Consider the following 15,582-nt stretch of genomic DNA (forward strand, 5'->3'; position numbering starts at 1 on the left):
CAACATAGACAAATGAGGTTCATTATGTATTTTTGAATGTAGGACAGTTATTGTGGAAGCTGAAGCGGGTCAGACAAAACTTTTTTGATGCCTCGGTTTGAAGTGTAATTGGGTCTTGAAAGTGTTGCCTCTTGTCTCTAGATGGACAAGTAGTCTAAATTTTACCAATACTATCATACATTAATAAAACTCATTGTAATTGAAGTTCAATTATTGGACATGACACAGATAAATACATAAAAAATGGCTCTGATTTAAAACTTAGTGAGCTGCCTTACCACCCACTGCCTACCTAGGCAGCCACCTAAATAGAGAGGATTGTAACTGACGTCGAACTTTAGAAGGCAGATTTTTGAGACGTTGTAGTTAGACAGTGATTACGCCATCGGCTGTCTCCGCCCATCTCCACAGTTTGAGCTTATTAAGTTAATAACCAGTGGGCAATTTAAACTATCACTGACAGACCTAAATTTGCAAACAAATTACACTTGCACACATTTATTAAATGTAATAAGAACTGTGTACATTTGAAAATAAGACCACATTGCTTCCGTCCACCATATTAGCAATTATTTGTGGAAAAAGTTGTGTCGCACTAAATGCTGGGATTGCCTTCATGGCGGAGGAAGCACACGGTGCTTCCTTGTTAATCGGTCAGAATATAGATCAGAATAAAGTGTCTAAGTAGGCAGCATTTTGTATTTCAGGACACTCGAAACTCTTTTCACAATCTTTATTGTGTTAGGAAGTTAAACTGTTTTTGAAATAATTAAGAACAAATAACTTTGAGCTTATAATTGGCTACTTGTTAGTCAAATTGGCAAATTTTAATTGTATTTACAATTATATCATCATATTGTCCACTCCATAAGCTTGAGGCTACTTTTTTATCTGGTCACTGTGGCTCTGTTTGTGATGAGAAGGTGTTTGTCTTTTGGTCAGGCTATGCTGGAACTCACTGTGAGATCGACATTGACGAGTGTGAAAGTAACCCCTGCGTCAACGACGGCATCTGCAGAGACCTGGTTAATGGATTCACCTGCACCTGTCAGCCAGGTAAGAACCACCCATTACGCTCAAACCTTCACACAAGCTTGAAGAGCTCTTAGTTTGTCCCAAAGTGCCACTTGTTGAACACGCAAGTCAATTAATATTAGTTCGACCCAGCTTCTGATGGCCCGACGGTGCTCTGCGTAATTACTCATAAGAGCCAGGCTTTCAGAGGCAGCAGGACTGCGTGCCGAAACAAAGGCACCATTGTGCCCCCCATTTTGCCCCCACTCATCTATAGGACAGGAGCAGGGGATGGCGGCCTATTCCTCCTCTTTCTATGGTTTAGCGGATAAGGGGGGGAACAGCAGTCCTGCTTATGAGATTCTTTTCCAAGTCCTCAATTTACATCTGGGGCAGACAAACCCCCCCTTGCACCCCCCATCTCGCTATTGAGGTTGTAGAGTTTGTGTAAGGACCAGGATAGAAAATAAGCGAGGGGTTGGCGCATGAAGAAAACAATTCTAGTGCCTCCCCCCCACCCTTTTATAACCTTCTGCCCTGAGCATCACCACAGATCCCATCACAACACTGTTAATCAACATGGGTGCATTCTGCAGATGCAGAAATGGACATTTCCATGGGGCCCCCAGCCTATAGGTTGCACTTACTCACTCTACATGAGTTTTCCCAGCCTCGGCTGCCAGCAAGCGATTAAAGCTCATGGAACTCTGTGTTTACCCATAGCCACACAGGTTACAACATGGTGATCAAGGCCAAAATATGCACCCCCTACAAACAATATACTCACTAATTGGTATCTTTCTATAGCTTGCATAGATAGTATAGAACTTATTTGGTCTTGTCTAAATCTGTGTGCTGTCATTGCTTGAAAACTAAAGAAGATTAGTTTTTTTCTCAGTTCTTTCCTAAAAAGCACTGTGAGTGTATTGGACCGATGCTGTAAAATGGCACAGTGTGTCATCTCCAAACATTTTAACTCTGGATCTGTTCAGGCTTTTGGCCTTGTACCAGAATAAGCACAGTCAGAGGTTTCAAAATGTTTTCAAAAAATAAATCTTATTTGTCTGTATGTAGTGAATAAAAACAAATAATGTTTCTGTGAATTACTTTTATAGAAAAGACATTTAAATGTGTAAACTTTTGTCTTATTATTTAGCAGCTCTGGCCCTTGAGAGTTAAAGCAGATTTACTACAACAAAACTTACAAAGTAGATGAATGGAAATTATTATTAATAAAATAAGTTTGATATCGGTATTGGGTGTTGTGGCACATGTGTAATTTCACAATTCTTACAGACAGTGTAGCACAGTAATGCATCATGGTATTTTTGGTTTGCTAGGGGTTTGCGATCAGGTGCCTACCAATTATTGGAGCCATACGAAGGAAATAAACCATCTCATAAGTACACTATGGGAATTCAACTTAAGGGTGGCAAGAAAGGTCTGGATTTGATTTTCCGGCTGGGTAGCCGGGGTCCTTTATGTGTGGAGTTTGCATGTTCTCCCTGTGTCCATGTGGGTTTCCTCTGGTTTTCTCCTACAAGTCCAAACTGATACAGCCATACCAATGGGATCTTCTAAAATTGCCCTACATGTGAGAGTGTGTGAACGTGTCTGAGTGTGTGTCTGCCTTGTGATGGACTGGCGACCTGTCCGGGGTGTTTCGCCCAATGAATCAGACGCACTGTGACCCTGATCAGGATAAAGCGTTGGTAAAACAGACAATGAATGAATGTCTGGATGAGGTCAAATTAAATTCAGAGAAAGCCACATAACGGCCTTGGACATTTGTCCAGACTCTTTCCAAAACTTTGTTAACTTCCTATTGTCACAAAATTGCACCCAGCCATTATCCAGACAACCTCTGCCCTGTATAGATATGCTTAGCAAGTACATTTGTTCTCTGCTGCCTCTGTGTGATCTCTGACCCCTGTGTTTGCTTGTCCCAGGCTTCAGTGGCACCATGTGCCAGATTGACATTGACGAGTGTGCCAGTACGCCCTGCCAGAACGGAGCCAAGTGCATCGACCGGCCCAATGGCTACGAGTGCCGCTGCACTGAAGGTAAGACACTGTGTGTGCAAGATGTCTAGAACAGCGGGTCAGGGTTGATATCGGCCACCCACACACCTGGGTGCGATGAAAGTTTGTCTGATCTGAAGGTCAGACTCCTCCCTTTATGTGTTGGAAATCGGAATGACAGCAGCTCCTAATCCTGTTCTCCCCCCCCTGCTGCAGTCTGGGATCATAGGGTCACCCGGGGCCAGCAGCTGCTGAGGATGGGGGTTACACTCGGCCTTCACCCCGACATCTGTTCATCCGTATGGCACAGCCCAAACTTCCAAGTCCGTCTGGAGGAATGTGTCGCCTGTGTGCTTCACATCTAGCATTAAGTGTGTGTGTATACAATATATGAAAACACATTTACTTAGATATTATAAAATAGTACCAGGACTATCGTACATCATATGCATACATCATATAAACTGACTTCTGTTTGTGATTCTGATGTGTAATAGTTGTCGTTAATAATGCATGTAATATACGTTTAAAAAATCGTTCCCCGAGTTTGTGCTTAAAGCTGGTGCAGGCAATTGAAGGGTGGGTGAGGATGCGCCTCAAATCTAGCCGGTTAGCAGTTAATCCACTAATCATTATCATCCCTAATAGCTAGTCATTTAGGTATCAGTGACTTGATCTATTCATTTATTCTCCATGTATTTAAGATGTACAAATCTTTAAAAGTATTAGTTACCCATTGTGGTTGCAGAATTGCAGTTTAAACATATTTTGCACACCACTATGGAACAGTGATACCCCCATCTGGACCTGTACTGGATTTCTGAAACACAGCTAGGTAATTAGGCTGTTAATGTAACTGGTTTAAATACTTCTGCTTTGTTACTACAGGTCACATAGGTTGTGCTCAGTTTCCTTCTTATATACATTTGACAAAGTAGGACATATACACATACTGTTTATACTCTATTCGTGTGTGTGTGTGTGTGTGTGTGTGAAGTGAAACTAAGCATTTATTTGGGTGTACCAACTGCTTGGTATTCTGCTGCTCCTGTTCTCCTAAGTTGTCCTGTTAGCAGGGGTGCAGGGTATTGTCACTTAACTCCTCAGGACAAAAGCAGTTCTGTGAAGCCTCTCTCTCCGTCTGTCTCTCTCTCTCTGTGTTTCTCACTTCTCTCCGTCTTCTCGCTCGGCCCCTGCCTGAAAACCTGTCGGCATGGAAACCACAGGAACCCCGGGCACCACACTGTAGGACCTTTCACCAGATGGAGTGAGACAGAAAGAAAGAAGGAAACAGGGAAAGTGGAAAGGAACTTGAAAAGAGGAAAAACATACAGAGAATGAGGAAAGGAGTCTTTGGAGTTAAAAAGGGAATCTGGGAAAGAGGTGGAGGGTGAAGGCGGAGAAGAGACGGCATGAAAGAAAGGAAGTTTTCGCATTGTAGACCGAGCGGTGAATAGCTGGGACTGAATTGGTCTGAGCCAGCGAGTAAAATGGAGAGCGTACGAGAGATCCTCTCATCGAAATTCTGCTGATTAGGTCACGTCTGAGTCGTCTTATAGCCAGACAGTGCAGTTCAGAGAGGAAATCCACCCTAGAATCCTGTAATAACCTCATACAGCGCAGGAGTGAATGTGATCTCTCGCATTCACATTCCTCTTATGTTCTTACTTTTCTTAACATTTTGCTTTCGCCATGAGATGTACCTTTGTGGGTATTTTTTCTCTTTTTACGGATTCACACATGCAGACCATAGCATTAGCACTGTAGCTATATTTCTTTTGGTAAACTTAAAAATATAACCATAGTTTCGTCATTAGACCAGTTATTATGAACAGCTATTTCAAACCTTTTACACGGTTTACATTATTTAATAGTGCTCATGGAAACACTTGAGATGCTCGAGTTACTGTTTAGAATGACAAACCTTCAACACATCGTTCTTGGTTTCAGACCAGTGGCATATTGGTACTAGAATCGAGAACTGGCAGCATATTGGTGCTGACCGAGAACTGACTCTTTGTGGTGGAAAGACACAGTGAAAGATTATTTGGTGCAAATCGATCATAGAGCATATCCCTTCTCCTGTGTCCAGGATTCGAGGGCAGACTCTGCGAGAGTAACATTGATAACTGCCAGCCTGACCCATGCCACCACGGCACCTGCATAGACGGCATTGCCAGCTACACCTGTAACTGCGTGCCAGGCTATACAGGCTACCGCTGCGAAAACCAACTCAACGAGTGCCACAGTAACCCATGCCAGAATGGGGGCAAGTGTGTGGACCTGGTTAACAAATACATCTGCCAGTGTCAACATGGCACATCAGGTAAGTGAAGAGTCAGCAATTGTAGCCATTGACTTTAATGGGTGATAAATAGTCCTAATTAGCATGGTGTTGTTTAAACAGGGACCAACTGTGAGATCAACTTCGACGACTGTGCCAGCAACCCTTGTGACTATGGCATCTGCAAGGATGGAATCAACCGGTATGACTGTGTGTGCAAGCCTGGCTTCACTGGTAAGACTGAGAATATCTTCACAAGTGTCAGATTAGTTCTTTGAAATGCAGGGCAATCTGACACCATCGCTTTGTGTTCGTTACCCTCAGGCCCCAAGTGTAACGTGGAGATGGACGAGTGCTCGTCAAACCCCTGCCGAAACGGAGGCACCTGTATAGACGAGGAGAACGGTTTCCGCTGCCTGTGCCCACCTGGCTTCCATGAACCGTACTGCTATTCTCATGTGGATGTGTGCAGTAACAGCCCATGTGTACATGGCGCCTGCAGAGAGGATCCCAACGGGTACGTATTTAACCAGAGCTTGCACACTAAACACAAGGGGTTTACCACTGCACATGTTAGCATCCTCTCTAGTGTAGCACTAGCTTTTTAAGATTGAGTTATAATGTGCTATGTAAACACAGCTGAGATCTCTAGCATTACAGTTTTAAGCTCTGAAATCTCAGCTTTACTGTCAAATTGGCTGTGTTTGAGGGAGGAGATGGTTGAAAGGGTTTCTCATTACTGCTGCAATTATGGTTAAAGGTTTGGGCTTGTATTTATTAAAAATATGTTGCACAAGCGGATGGCATAGTGATCTATTAGTTACGGCCATACGGTCGGTCGGGCATCTACACAGACATTATTGGCTGTGTCTGTGGGGTATTAACTGAAGCCCTGCAATGGTTTAGTGCCCTGTCCAGGATATGGCCTTGCATGACCAGTGTTGCCATGACCCTGAATTTAATAAATTAAATGAATATGCTGTATGTGAGCTAATAAATAATGATAATAGATCACTTGTTTGCATTGTTGTTTTAATATATTGTTTAAAATGTTATTATTTTTAAGAAAACAGTTCGCTTTACTCTGATGCTTAAGGTTTCCTTTTATTACACAGCTATAGGTGTGATTGTGAACCAGGCTGGGTTGGGAAGAACTGTGATCTAGATCGTAATGACTGCCTGCCCAGTCCCTGCCAGAATGCCGGCACCTGTATTGACCAGCTGAACGGCTTCACCTGCAAATGTCGCCAGGGTTTTAGAGGTATGTGTGGCATCTTTCTTCAAATACGTCACTTTACTAGAGACAAATCACTTCACGATCATTTCATTGTCATTGTTTCCATAATGTATTCACTAGTTCAGTCTGTCTCAGTTGGAAAATTAGCATTGAGATGTATACGTGTATGAATTGAAAGGCAGCCGGAGTTATGAATACAAAAATCCCCTACGGATTCCGTGTGAATCCCATTTGTATTATTAGTGTTGAAGGATTAAAATGTCCGCTGTCACAGCTCTAAAGAACTGGATCATACCACCACCTGCTGGTGAGATTCAGTTCCTCACTTCTAACAACTTGATTATTCCAGTTTTCAGTCACACAGCATTCTGCAGTCTTAATTAGAACTAGACCATTATTTTAAAATGTCCAATAAAGGCATTTGGATTTCTTTTAGTTCATAAAGTTAACATTAAGCATGGATCATCTATTGATGCCGAAAAAAAATTATATTTAACTGCATCAGCATATGTGAATTCAGAACAAGGCTGCGATAACAATCACATGATCATCCCCAGAATTCAGATATGCTCAAAATCGCCCTCACATTTACTAATGTAAAATATTAATACACATATTGCACTCATTACCTTTGCATAATATTAGGATTAGTCTGTGTTCCCATTAGTTGTTGATTTGGCAGGCACCAAATTAATCCCGAAGGCACCCCCCCGCCTTCGGGATTAATAAAGTATCTATCTATCTATCTATCTATCTATCTATCTATCTATCTATCTATCTATCTATCTATCTATCTATCTATCTATCTATCTATCTAACCCTGTGCACACAAGGTGTATATGTTGCTTTTCGATAGAATTTCAGCATATAGATGCTTTATATACATAGAGTTTCTCTTATTATATTAATCAAGTGCATGAAAACACACTTAAATGGCACTTTTTGCAGGTTATGTTGTACCCTAAAGGCAATAATTTACTAACTTAAACTCTTTTCAATAGGAAACCTATGTCAGGAGAACATAAACGAGTGTGCATCCAGTCCCTGTCGTAATCACGGCACCTGCGTGGATGGAGTGGCCAGTTTCACCTGTCTATGTGAGTCTCCATACAGCGGACCCACCTGCGACGAAGAGCCCTGCTCTCCCAACCCCTGTGCCAACAATGCTCAATGCATCCACACACCTGACTATGTGGGATACAAGTGCACCTGCCCAACTGGATGGCAGGGTGAGTCTTACGTATAAATAAAAAACTGAAATGCACGTGACAGATGGTTTTTGCGTAAACAAATGGGACTGACTGTTTGTGTTTTTGTTTCCACAGGTCAGCTGTGTAACATTGATGTGAATGAGTGCACATCTAACCCATGCAAGAACCGCGGGACTTGCACGAACACCCTCGGAGGCTACGTGTGCTCCTGCCGCAGTGGCTACTCTGGGCCAAACTGTGAAACCGACATTAACGATTGTGTCCCCAGTGAGTAGCTACTCTGTTACAGGCCAGACAAAGACATGGCCAATATCGGATATGTATTACACAAAATCTGCCATGAGCTATTGCCCCTCATTGTAACAACTCCCTCTCTACATCCACAGATCCATGTCTGAGTGGCGGCTCATGTGTGGACGGTGTTAACACCTTCTATTGCACCTGCCTGCCCGGGTTCACAGGGCCTCGATGCGCCATCGAGGTGAACGAATGTCAGAGCTCCCCCTGCAAGAACGGAGGCACCTGCACCGACTATGTCAACAGCTACACCTGCACTTGCAAACCAGGCTACACCGGCCTGCACTGCGAGACCAACATACCCGACTGCACAGAAAGGTGACAGATGACTTTAAATCCCAGTCTCAGAAAAGCATGAATAAATAAATACGTTTAATTCCTTGGTAATGATATGAAACTTGAAAAAGTAAAGCAGTGTTCCAATGCTGACCATTCGTTTTTGGTTTGTCTCGCAGCTCCTGCTTTAATGGTGGAACCTGTGTGGACAAGATCAACGGCTTCTCTTGCACATGCCGCCCCGGCTTCACCGGTGACCACTGCCAGTACGAGGTTAACGAATGCGACTCGCAGCCCTGCCTCAACGGAGGAGTGTGTCACGACGGTGTGAAGTCGTTCCGCTGCTCCTGCCCCAAAGGCTACACTGGCAATCGCTGCCAGGTACACAAACCTGCAAATATCCGATGAAACAATTATGAATGAATGCTGCTGATATAGCATGTTCCCTTTTCTAGAATGTATTATGTTTTAAGTTGCAAACTTAAATCTGAAAATGACTGTGTTGTTGTGCAGATGCCTATGGACTGGTGTAGACGCTCAAACCCGTGCCAGAACAGCGGCCGCTGCAGGCCAAAGGACGGCTCTTTCACCTGTGACTGCTTGGGCAGCTGGTCGGGACGCTACTGTGACATTCCAGGAGTTTCCTGTGAAGTGGCAGCCATTCAGAGAGGTATGTGAAATCTCAGATTTCTAAGTTTTGCTTGGTGTCCACTGTGTTGTGATAACTACTTGCTACTCTAATGTGCTGTTTTCTCTGCTGTCTAATGTTACAGGTCTTCAGACAGATGAGCTTTGTCATCATGGTGGTCACTGCGTTAACACGGGAAACTCTCACTTCTGCAAGTGCCCTGTTGATTACACAGGCAGCTACTGTGAGAGTCAGGTGGATCTCTGTGAAGACAAACCTTGCCTCAATGGTGCAGCTTGCAGAGGCTACGTAGGAGGATACACATGTGATGTGAGTGGTTGTACAATTTGTTTTATATGCCTGTTCGAAAAGTTTGCTGTTGTTAATGATGTTGTGTTTTTTAGTGTTTGCCAGGGTATGAAGGGCAGAACTGCGAGAGGGAGGTCAATGAGTGCCGCTCTCACCCGTGTCAGAACGGAGGCACTTGTATTGATATGGTGGGCCACTACATCTGCTCATGCCCTCCTGGCACACTGGGTAGGTTTTTTAGCTTGATTGCCACATCAGCTCTTCCAATGCATGACGCTTGTATTATTTTCCTAATATTTTTACCAAATTTCTCCATAGGCGTCCTTTGCGAGATAAATGAGGATGACTGTGCTACACCGACCTGGCCTCGTGGCATGCCAAAGTGCCAGAATAACGGTACCTGTGTAGACCGGGTGGGTGGATACCACTGCAACTGTCCTCCTGGCTTCACCGGAGAGCGCTGTGAGGGCGACATAAACGAGTGCCACTCAAACCCCTGCAATCCGGCCAATAGTTTCGACTGCATTCAGCTGCCCAACGACTACCAGTGTGTCTGCAAGCCTGGCTTCACTGGTGAGTAAATAATCAATTTACTTTTGAATGTATGTTTTGTGTGTGTGTATATCCACCTAGTCTGATCACTATGTATGTGTGTGTATGTTTGAGCAGGGCGTGGTTGTCAAAACCGCTTCAGTACGTGCGAGTCTCAGCCATGTAAGAACAACGGAGCATGCTCAGTGTCCAGTAATTCTCCAGTGGGATACATCTGCACTTGTCAGCTAGTGAGTAGGCTTCCCTACCTTCCCTACATTTACACTAATCCAATCGAGCACCTGATAAATCAAGCCGTCTTTCTCTGTTTCAGGGCTATACTGGGTTAAACTGTGAGCGCAGCATGTCATGCCGTGAGCTCTCCTGCTACAACGGCGGCAGTTGCAGTCTGACACCCCGTGGTGCCCGCTGCACGTGTCCGCAGGGCTACGCGGGTCCACAGTGCCAACACCGCTCTAACGAGAGCTGTGCGTCCAAGCCTTGCCGTAACGGTGGTACGTGCACAGAGGAGGTCTCACACCCCTACTTCAGCTGCCAGTGCATGCCTGGCTGGCGTGGAAAACGCTGCGAGCAGGAGTCACGCAGACTCGAGGTCCCGGCACCCATCTGCCCAAATCCCGACTGCCACGGCAAGGCCAACGATGGCGTATGTGACAAGAAGTGCAACACGTTCGCGTGCCGCTGGGATGGAGGGGACTGCTCGCTTGCCGTAAACCCGTGGGCTCACTGTACTGACCCACGCTGCTGGCGCGTCTTCAACAACAGCCTGTGCGATGAGACGTGCAACAATGCTGAATGCCTGTACGACAACTTCGACTGCCGGAGCAAAGAGAAAGTTTGCAAGTAAGAGAGCAGTTTTATATTTTCTCCCCTTACAATTAGCTACATGTTCCAAAACAAATCTGACAGCCAGTGTAAACAGACAATAAACTGTACTATTTTTAGCCATGATCAGCACTAATGCCCAGCACTAATGTAATGCCAACAAATGCTAGTAGTAAAGTATAATAGACTTACTAGCATTAGGAATTTAAAAGTATTTAAATACAAAGGAATGGAAAATGAAATAGTTGGAAAAGTAGTTTATGTTTAACCTGAACCATTTTTTGGACAACATTATTTGTGATATTTAGCCCTGTACAAATCTATATTCATAGACAACAATTTCTATACAACTACCAAATTAGCATTATTTTTTTCTAATATAACAATTGACTAATAGATGTCCAAAATGAAAAAGTCACGTTTGCTCTATCCTCATTTCAGTCCTATCTACGAGACGTACTGCATGGACCACTACGCAGACGGCCGCTGCGATCAGGGCTGTAACAACGAGGAGTGTGGCTGGGACGGACTGGACTGTGCCAAGACCGTTCCAGAAGACCTGGCGGACGGTGTGCTGGTCATTGTGGTGCTGCTGCCGCCCGATGAGCTGTTGCGCACGGGCACGGCCTTCCTGCAGAAGCTCAGCAGCATCCTGCGCACATCCCTGCGCTTCCGCCTCGACCACAACGGAGACGCCATGATCCGGCCCTATACCCGACGCGAGGCGCGTCTGAAACGAGAGCTCCAGCCTCATAACGAGGTCATTGGGTGAGTTCCTCTGTCCAGTCCAGGAGACACTGAAAATACAAGGGTGTGGTTGTTTTGTTGATTTTTTTGTAGTTCCTTTGACTAAGTGTGATTTTTTTTTTGTGCAGGTCCATCGTGTATTTAGAGATTGATAATCGGCTCTGCACACAGGACTCTGATAATTGTTTCCCCTCTGCTGAGAATGCTGCAGATTATCTGGGGGCTCTCTCTGCTCAGGAGATGCTGCGTTTCCCATATCCGCTGAAAGAAGTCCGCAGTAAGTGTTCCTTTTAAATAGTAATAAATAAAAGATGCAAAGTATTGTTAAGGTCACAAGAGATAACTAAAAAATTATTATTAAAAATTGATCATGTTTTAAATTGTTTTACCTGCTGCACACACTTGGATTTCATTCTATTTTTCAACAGCTGAGGTATCTATTTGTTTCTGTGTAGCTACCCATATGTGCCATATGTGCTTTTTATCCCTGTCTTTCTTGTTTGTTTGTATTTAAATTTTTATTTACATATTCATCCAATTCCCTACCTACCTGCCTTGCTGTCTGATAACCCATCCGTATATATTCCACTTTTATTACCCTTACCCATGTACAACCTACGACATGTATGTTTTTGCTATGCAGCCTTACACACAAGTTAACATGGTAACATGTGTTGATGTGAAATGTAATTTGTCACACTGGTCACCAGCAGCAACTCATCCATGTGCATTTGTAAATCATTTGTTCGTAACCCTCCAGATGATACCATTTGTATTTGTGTATGTATCTATGTACCTTTCTTATGTCTCTCGCTCAGGTGAGAAAATAGTGGACCCAAATGAGGTACCCGAATGGGGTAAACTGCTGCTGGTGGGCGTAGCAGCGCTCTTCCTAATGGTCATTATGGTGGTGGGCATGCTCATTGCACGCCGCAAACGTGAGCACAGCACCCTCTGGTTCCCTGAGGGCTTCTTCCTCAAGAAGGAAACCAGTAGCAATAAGAACCGCAGAGAGCCCGTGGGTCAGGATGCTCTGGGCATGAAGTGAGTGCTTGATACTTTCACTTGCTAGTTGGCTTTGCTGATGACATTGATATCAGATAAATGCTACAATTTGGGTGGTTAATCAATATAATTTTATCTTTTAGACACATGCCAAAGACAGTGGAAGAGTCTTTACTGGCAGACCATAGTGATCAGTGGATAGACACCGACTGTCCTGAGGCCAAGAGACTTAAGGTAATTAATTGCAGGTTTTAATTACTACAGTAAAAGTAAGTTAGAGCTGATTATTCTCACAATTAAAACTGTACACGGGTTAAGGGTTGCGGTGGGTCCAGCTTCTCTGTGAAACACTGAGCACAGGGAGGGAACATCCTGGACAAAGCACTATTCCATCACATGGCTTTTGTCCACCTTCCTTTACACATAGCCAATCGTGTCTGTGTAGACGTCCCGGCAGCCAATAGCACCACTGAGATTTGAACCCTGGTCTCAGCATTAGTAGGCCAGCGCACCACCATTACTAGACCATTGTGCCACTCAAGAACCTTATAAAAATATCATATAATGATATATTATAGAATGATTATATAAAGAATGATTATATAAAGAATGATATTGTTAATGGCAAAAAAAAAGAATATAAAGTGATGATCAAGGGCGATAAACAGAAATGCAGGTTTCCATAACAACAGGTCATGTGTGTGTACACTACAGGTGGAGGAGCCCAGTATCCTCTCAGACACTGAAGATGCTGTGGACAGCAGGCAGTGGACGCAGCATCACTTGGCAGCCGCAGATATTCGTATGCCCCCTTCCATGGCGCTAACACCTCCACAAGGCGAATTCGATGGAGACTGCATGGATGTCAATGTGCGCGGACCAGGTATGACCCGCATATATATTTTTCTAAATAAAACCAATAAAGAATTCATATCTTTTTTATATTTTGAGATCTGAGCAGTGTGACTGAGTATTCTTTGTGCTGCTGTAGATGGGTTTACTCCACTGATGCTGGCCTCATTCTGCGGTGGAGGACTGGAGCCAGAGGTGGTCGAGGAGGAGGATCCTGAGGAGTCTACAGCCAACATCATATCAGACCTCATTTACCAAGGGGCATCTCTGGGTGCCCAGACAGATCGGACCGGAGAAACAGCCCTGCACCTTGCCGCCCGCTATGCACGTGCCGATGCTGCCAAGCGGCTGCTGGATGCTGGAGCTGATGCCAATGCACAGGACAATACGGGTCGCACACCACTACATGCAGCAGTAGCTGCTGATGCTCAGGGTGTCTTCCAGGTACATGATAGCACAGTATAATAAGACTTTACTTTAGCAGTTTTAGTCTTATCGTGTCTACAATACTATTCATGTAACTGTAGTTATTATAGTAGTTTTACCTCTTTAAAAGTGTATTTTGCAAGTAACACTACCATCTTTTTTTAAAGATTCTGATTAGAACACGAGCAACAGATCTGGACGCACGCATGTACGATGGCTCCACTGCTCTGATCCTGGCTGCTCGGTTGGCAGTAGAGGGCATGGTCGAGGAGCTCATCACCTGCCATGCTGATGTAAATGCGGTCGACGAGCTGGGTACGTTCACCTACATTTCAGTGCTCGCTGTAATTGCATTTTCTGCCCTTGATTGCTTTAATAGGGTCCGTTCCACGTTAGTTCAGAATGATGAACTACGTTTTGTATTTAATGGCATTCCATTCGCGTATTAGTTAGTTTTATCTATTCTACTATATAAGTACCACATATTGTGGAGTTTTACTTAATGAAACTAACATTAAGTCCATGTATCATTGGTGTATTTTTAAAATTATTAGAAATGTTAAGAATCACCAAACCACTGACCACTAAATGCAAATTTTAATTCAAAGTAGTACGATTGTAAATGTTTGTAGTACTTAAAAGGCCCTAAAACAATTTACGGAGCCCCATTGGTGACATCCTAACTCACTTTTTAAACCACTTATCCAATCAGGGTCACAGGGGGGTGATGGAGCTTATACCAGCTTTTCAATGAGTGCAAGGCACACAGTAACGCCCTGGACGGGGCACCAGTCCATTGCAGAGCAGACACACATACACACACACACTCACCCATTCACCCATAGGGTCTCCAATTAACTTGACTGCATGTTTTTGGACTGTGGGAGGAAACCGGAGCTCCCGGAGGAAACCCACGTAGACACAGGGAGAACATGCAAACTCCGCACAGAAAGGACCCGGACTGCCCCACCTGGGGATCGAACCCAAGACCTTCTTGCTGTGAGGCGACAGTGCTACCCACTTAGCCACCGTTCCGTTCCTGGTGACAGCCTCTATATATAAAATTAATGAGTGTCCAGGCTGAATGGAGGTATGAGAACGAGATCCTTTTGGGTGGACACGACTTAGTAAAGTATCCAGATTTGGGTTAGAACTACCTTTCTTGAACAGGTACATAAATCCCCCGAGTGCTTTATGTTAGCTGTGGCCAAAATAACAGGACCTTGTTGCCACACCTTACCTTTCCTGGGCTTAATTGTCCCGATCCGATGCCTTCCTAAGTCATGGCCACATGTCATTTTTATTTGTCCAAGATGTCACCAGATTAGAGATGCAAATTTTGCCTGCTTCTTCAAACCAACAGCCGATCGTCATTTGTTGATAGTTAACGATAATCAATAAAAAACACATCAGGAACCCTCGTTTATAGTTTCACTGTAAACAGTACCCGCTAACAGCGCCCTTGTTTGTAGTTTCACTGATTTGAGTTGTGAATAGTTTCCGTGTTTATGATTTATGATGTGTAATAGTCTCGTCGACCATAAAAAGAATCATAAAGAAATCTGTTCAAGTCAGAATGGCAACATGATCTTTAGGAGAGGGTACACAGGGTAAACAGAACTGGCATGTGCACAATAGGGGTGGGCAAGGGTGACATTTTAGCACTGTTTCCTCTGCACACACACTGACACTGAGATTTGTAATCAAACCAGGACTATAATGTCTAACACCTCTACTTTGAATATGTGCTGATCGTGTCTGTCGTGTCCCGTGTAGGTAAATCTGCACTGCACTGGGCTGCAGCTGTAAATAATATTGAAGCCACTGTTGCCCTGTTGAAGAATGGAGCTAATAAAGACATGCAAGATCTTAAGGTAAAGTAACCCTTATGTCCCTCC

At 44.1% G+C, this 15,582-nt stretch overlaps 1 protein-coding gene across 1 annotated transcript in view; it reads left to right on the forward strand.

Annotated features, from left to right (window-relative positions):
* notch3 (notch receptor 3) overlaps positions 1-15,582 on the forward strand; it is a 42,812-nt gene that overhangs the window by 23,482 nt on the left and 3,748 nt on the right. Inside the window, exons 9-32 of the mRNA XM_063015293.1 lie at positions 943-1,056; positions 2,964-3,077; positions 5,128-5,361; positions 5,443-5,553; positions 5,644-5,836; positions 6,435-6,580; positions 7,558-7,785; positions 7,882-8,034; positions 8,154-8,382; positions 8,520-8,721; positions 8,854-9,010; positions 9,114-9,298; positions 9,373-9,505; positions 9,596-9,850; positions 9,947-10,059; positions 10,143-10,672; positions 11,096-11,422; positions 11,530-11,678; positions 12,220-12,445; positions 12,550-12,640; positions 13,121-13,289; positions 13,398-13,702; positions 13,852-13,999; positions 15,461-15,558. Of these exons, the coding sequence (XP_062871363.1) occupies positions 943-1,056; positions 2,964-3,077; positions 5,128-5,361; positions 5,443-5,553; positions 5,644-5,836; positions 6,435-6,580; positions 7,558-7,785; positions 7,882-8,034; positions 8,154-8,382; positions 8,520-8,721; positions 8,854-9,010; positions 9,114-9,298; positions 9,373-9,505; positions 9,596-9,850; positions 9,947-10,059; positions 10,143-10,672; positions 11,096-11,422; positions 11,530-11,678; positions 12,220-12,445; positions 12,550-12,640; positions 13,121-13,289; positions 13,398-13,702; positions 13,852-13,999; positions 15,461-15,558 (4,610 nt within the window). The remainder of the gene's footprint in view (positions 1-942; positions 1,057-2,963; positions 3,078-5,127; positions 5,362-5,442; positions 5,554-5,643; positions 5,837-6,434; positions 6,581-7,557; positions 7,786-7,881; positions 8,035-8,153; positions 8,383-8,519; positions 8,722-8,853; positions 9,011-9,113; positions 9,299-9,372; positions 9,506-9,595; positions 9,851-9,946; positions 10,060-10,142; positions 10,673-11,095; positions 11,423-11,529; positions 11,679-12,219; positions 12,446-12,549; positions 12,641-13,120; positions 13,290-13,397; positions 13,703-13,851; positions 14,000-15,460; positions 15,559-15,582) is intronic.

The sequence above is a fragment of the Trichomycterus rosablanca genome, chromosome 2 (assembly GCF_030014385.1).
Source record: "Trichomycterus rosablanca isolate fTriRos1 chromosome 2, fTriRos1.hap1, whole genome shotgun sequence".
Taxonomy (NCBI): domain Eukaryota; kingdom Metazoa; phylum Chordata; class Actinopteri; order Siluriformes; family Trichomycteridae; genus Trichomycterus; species Trichomycterus rosablanca.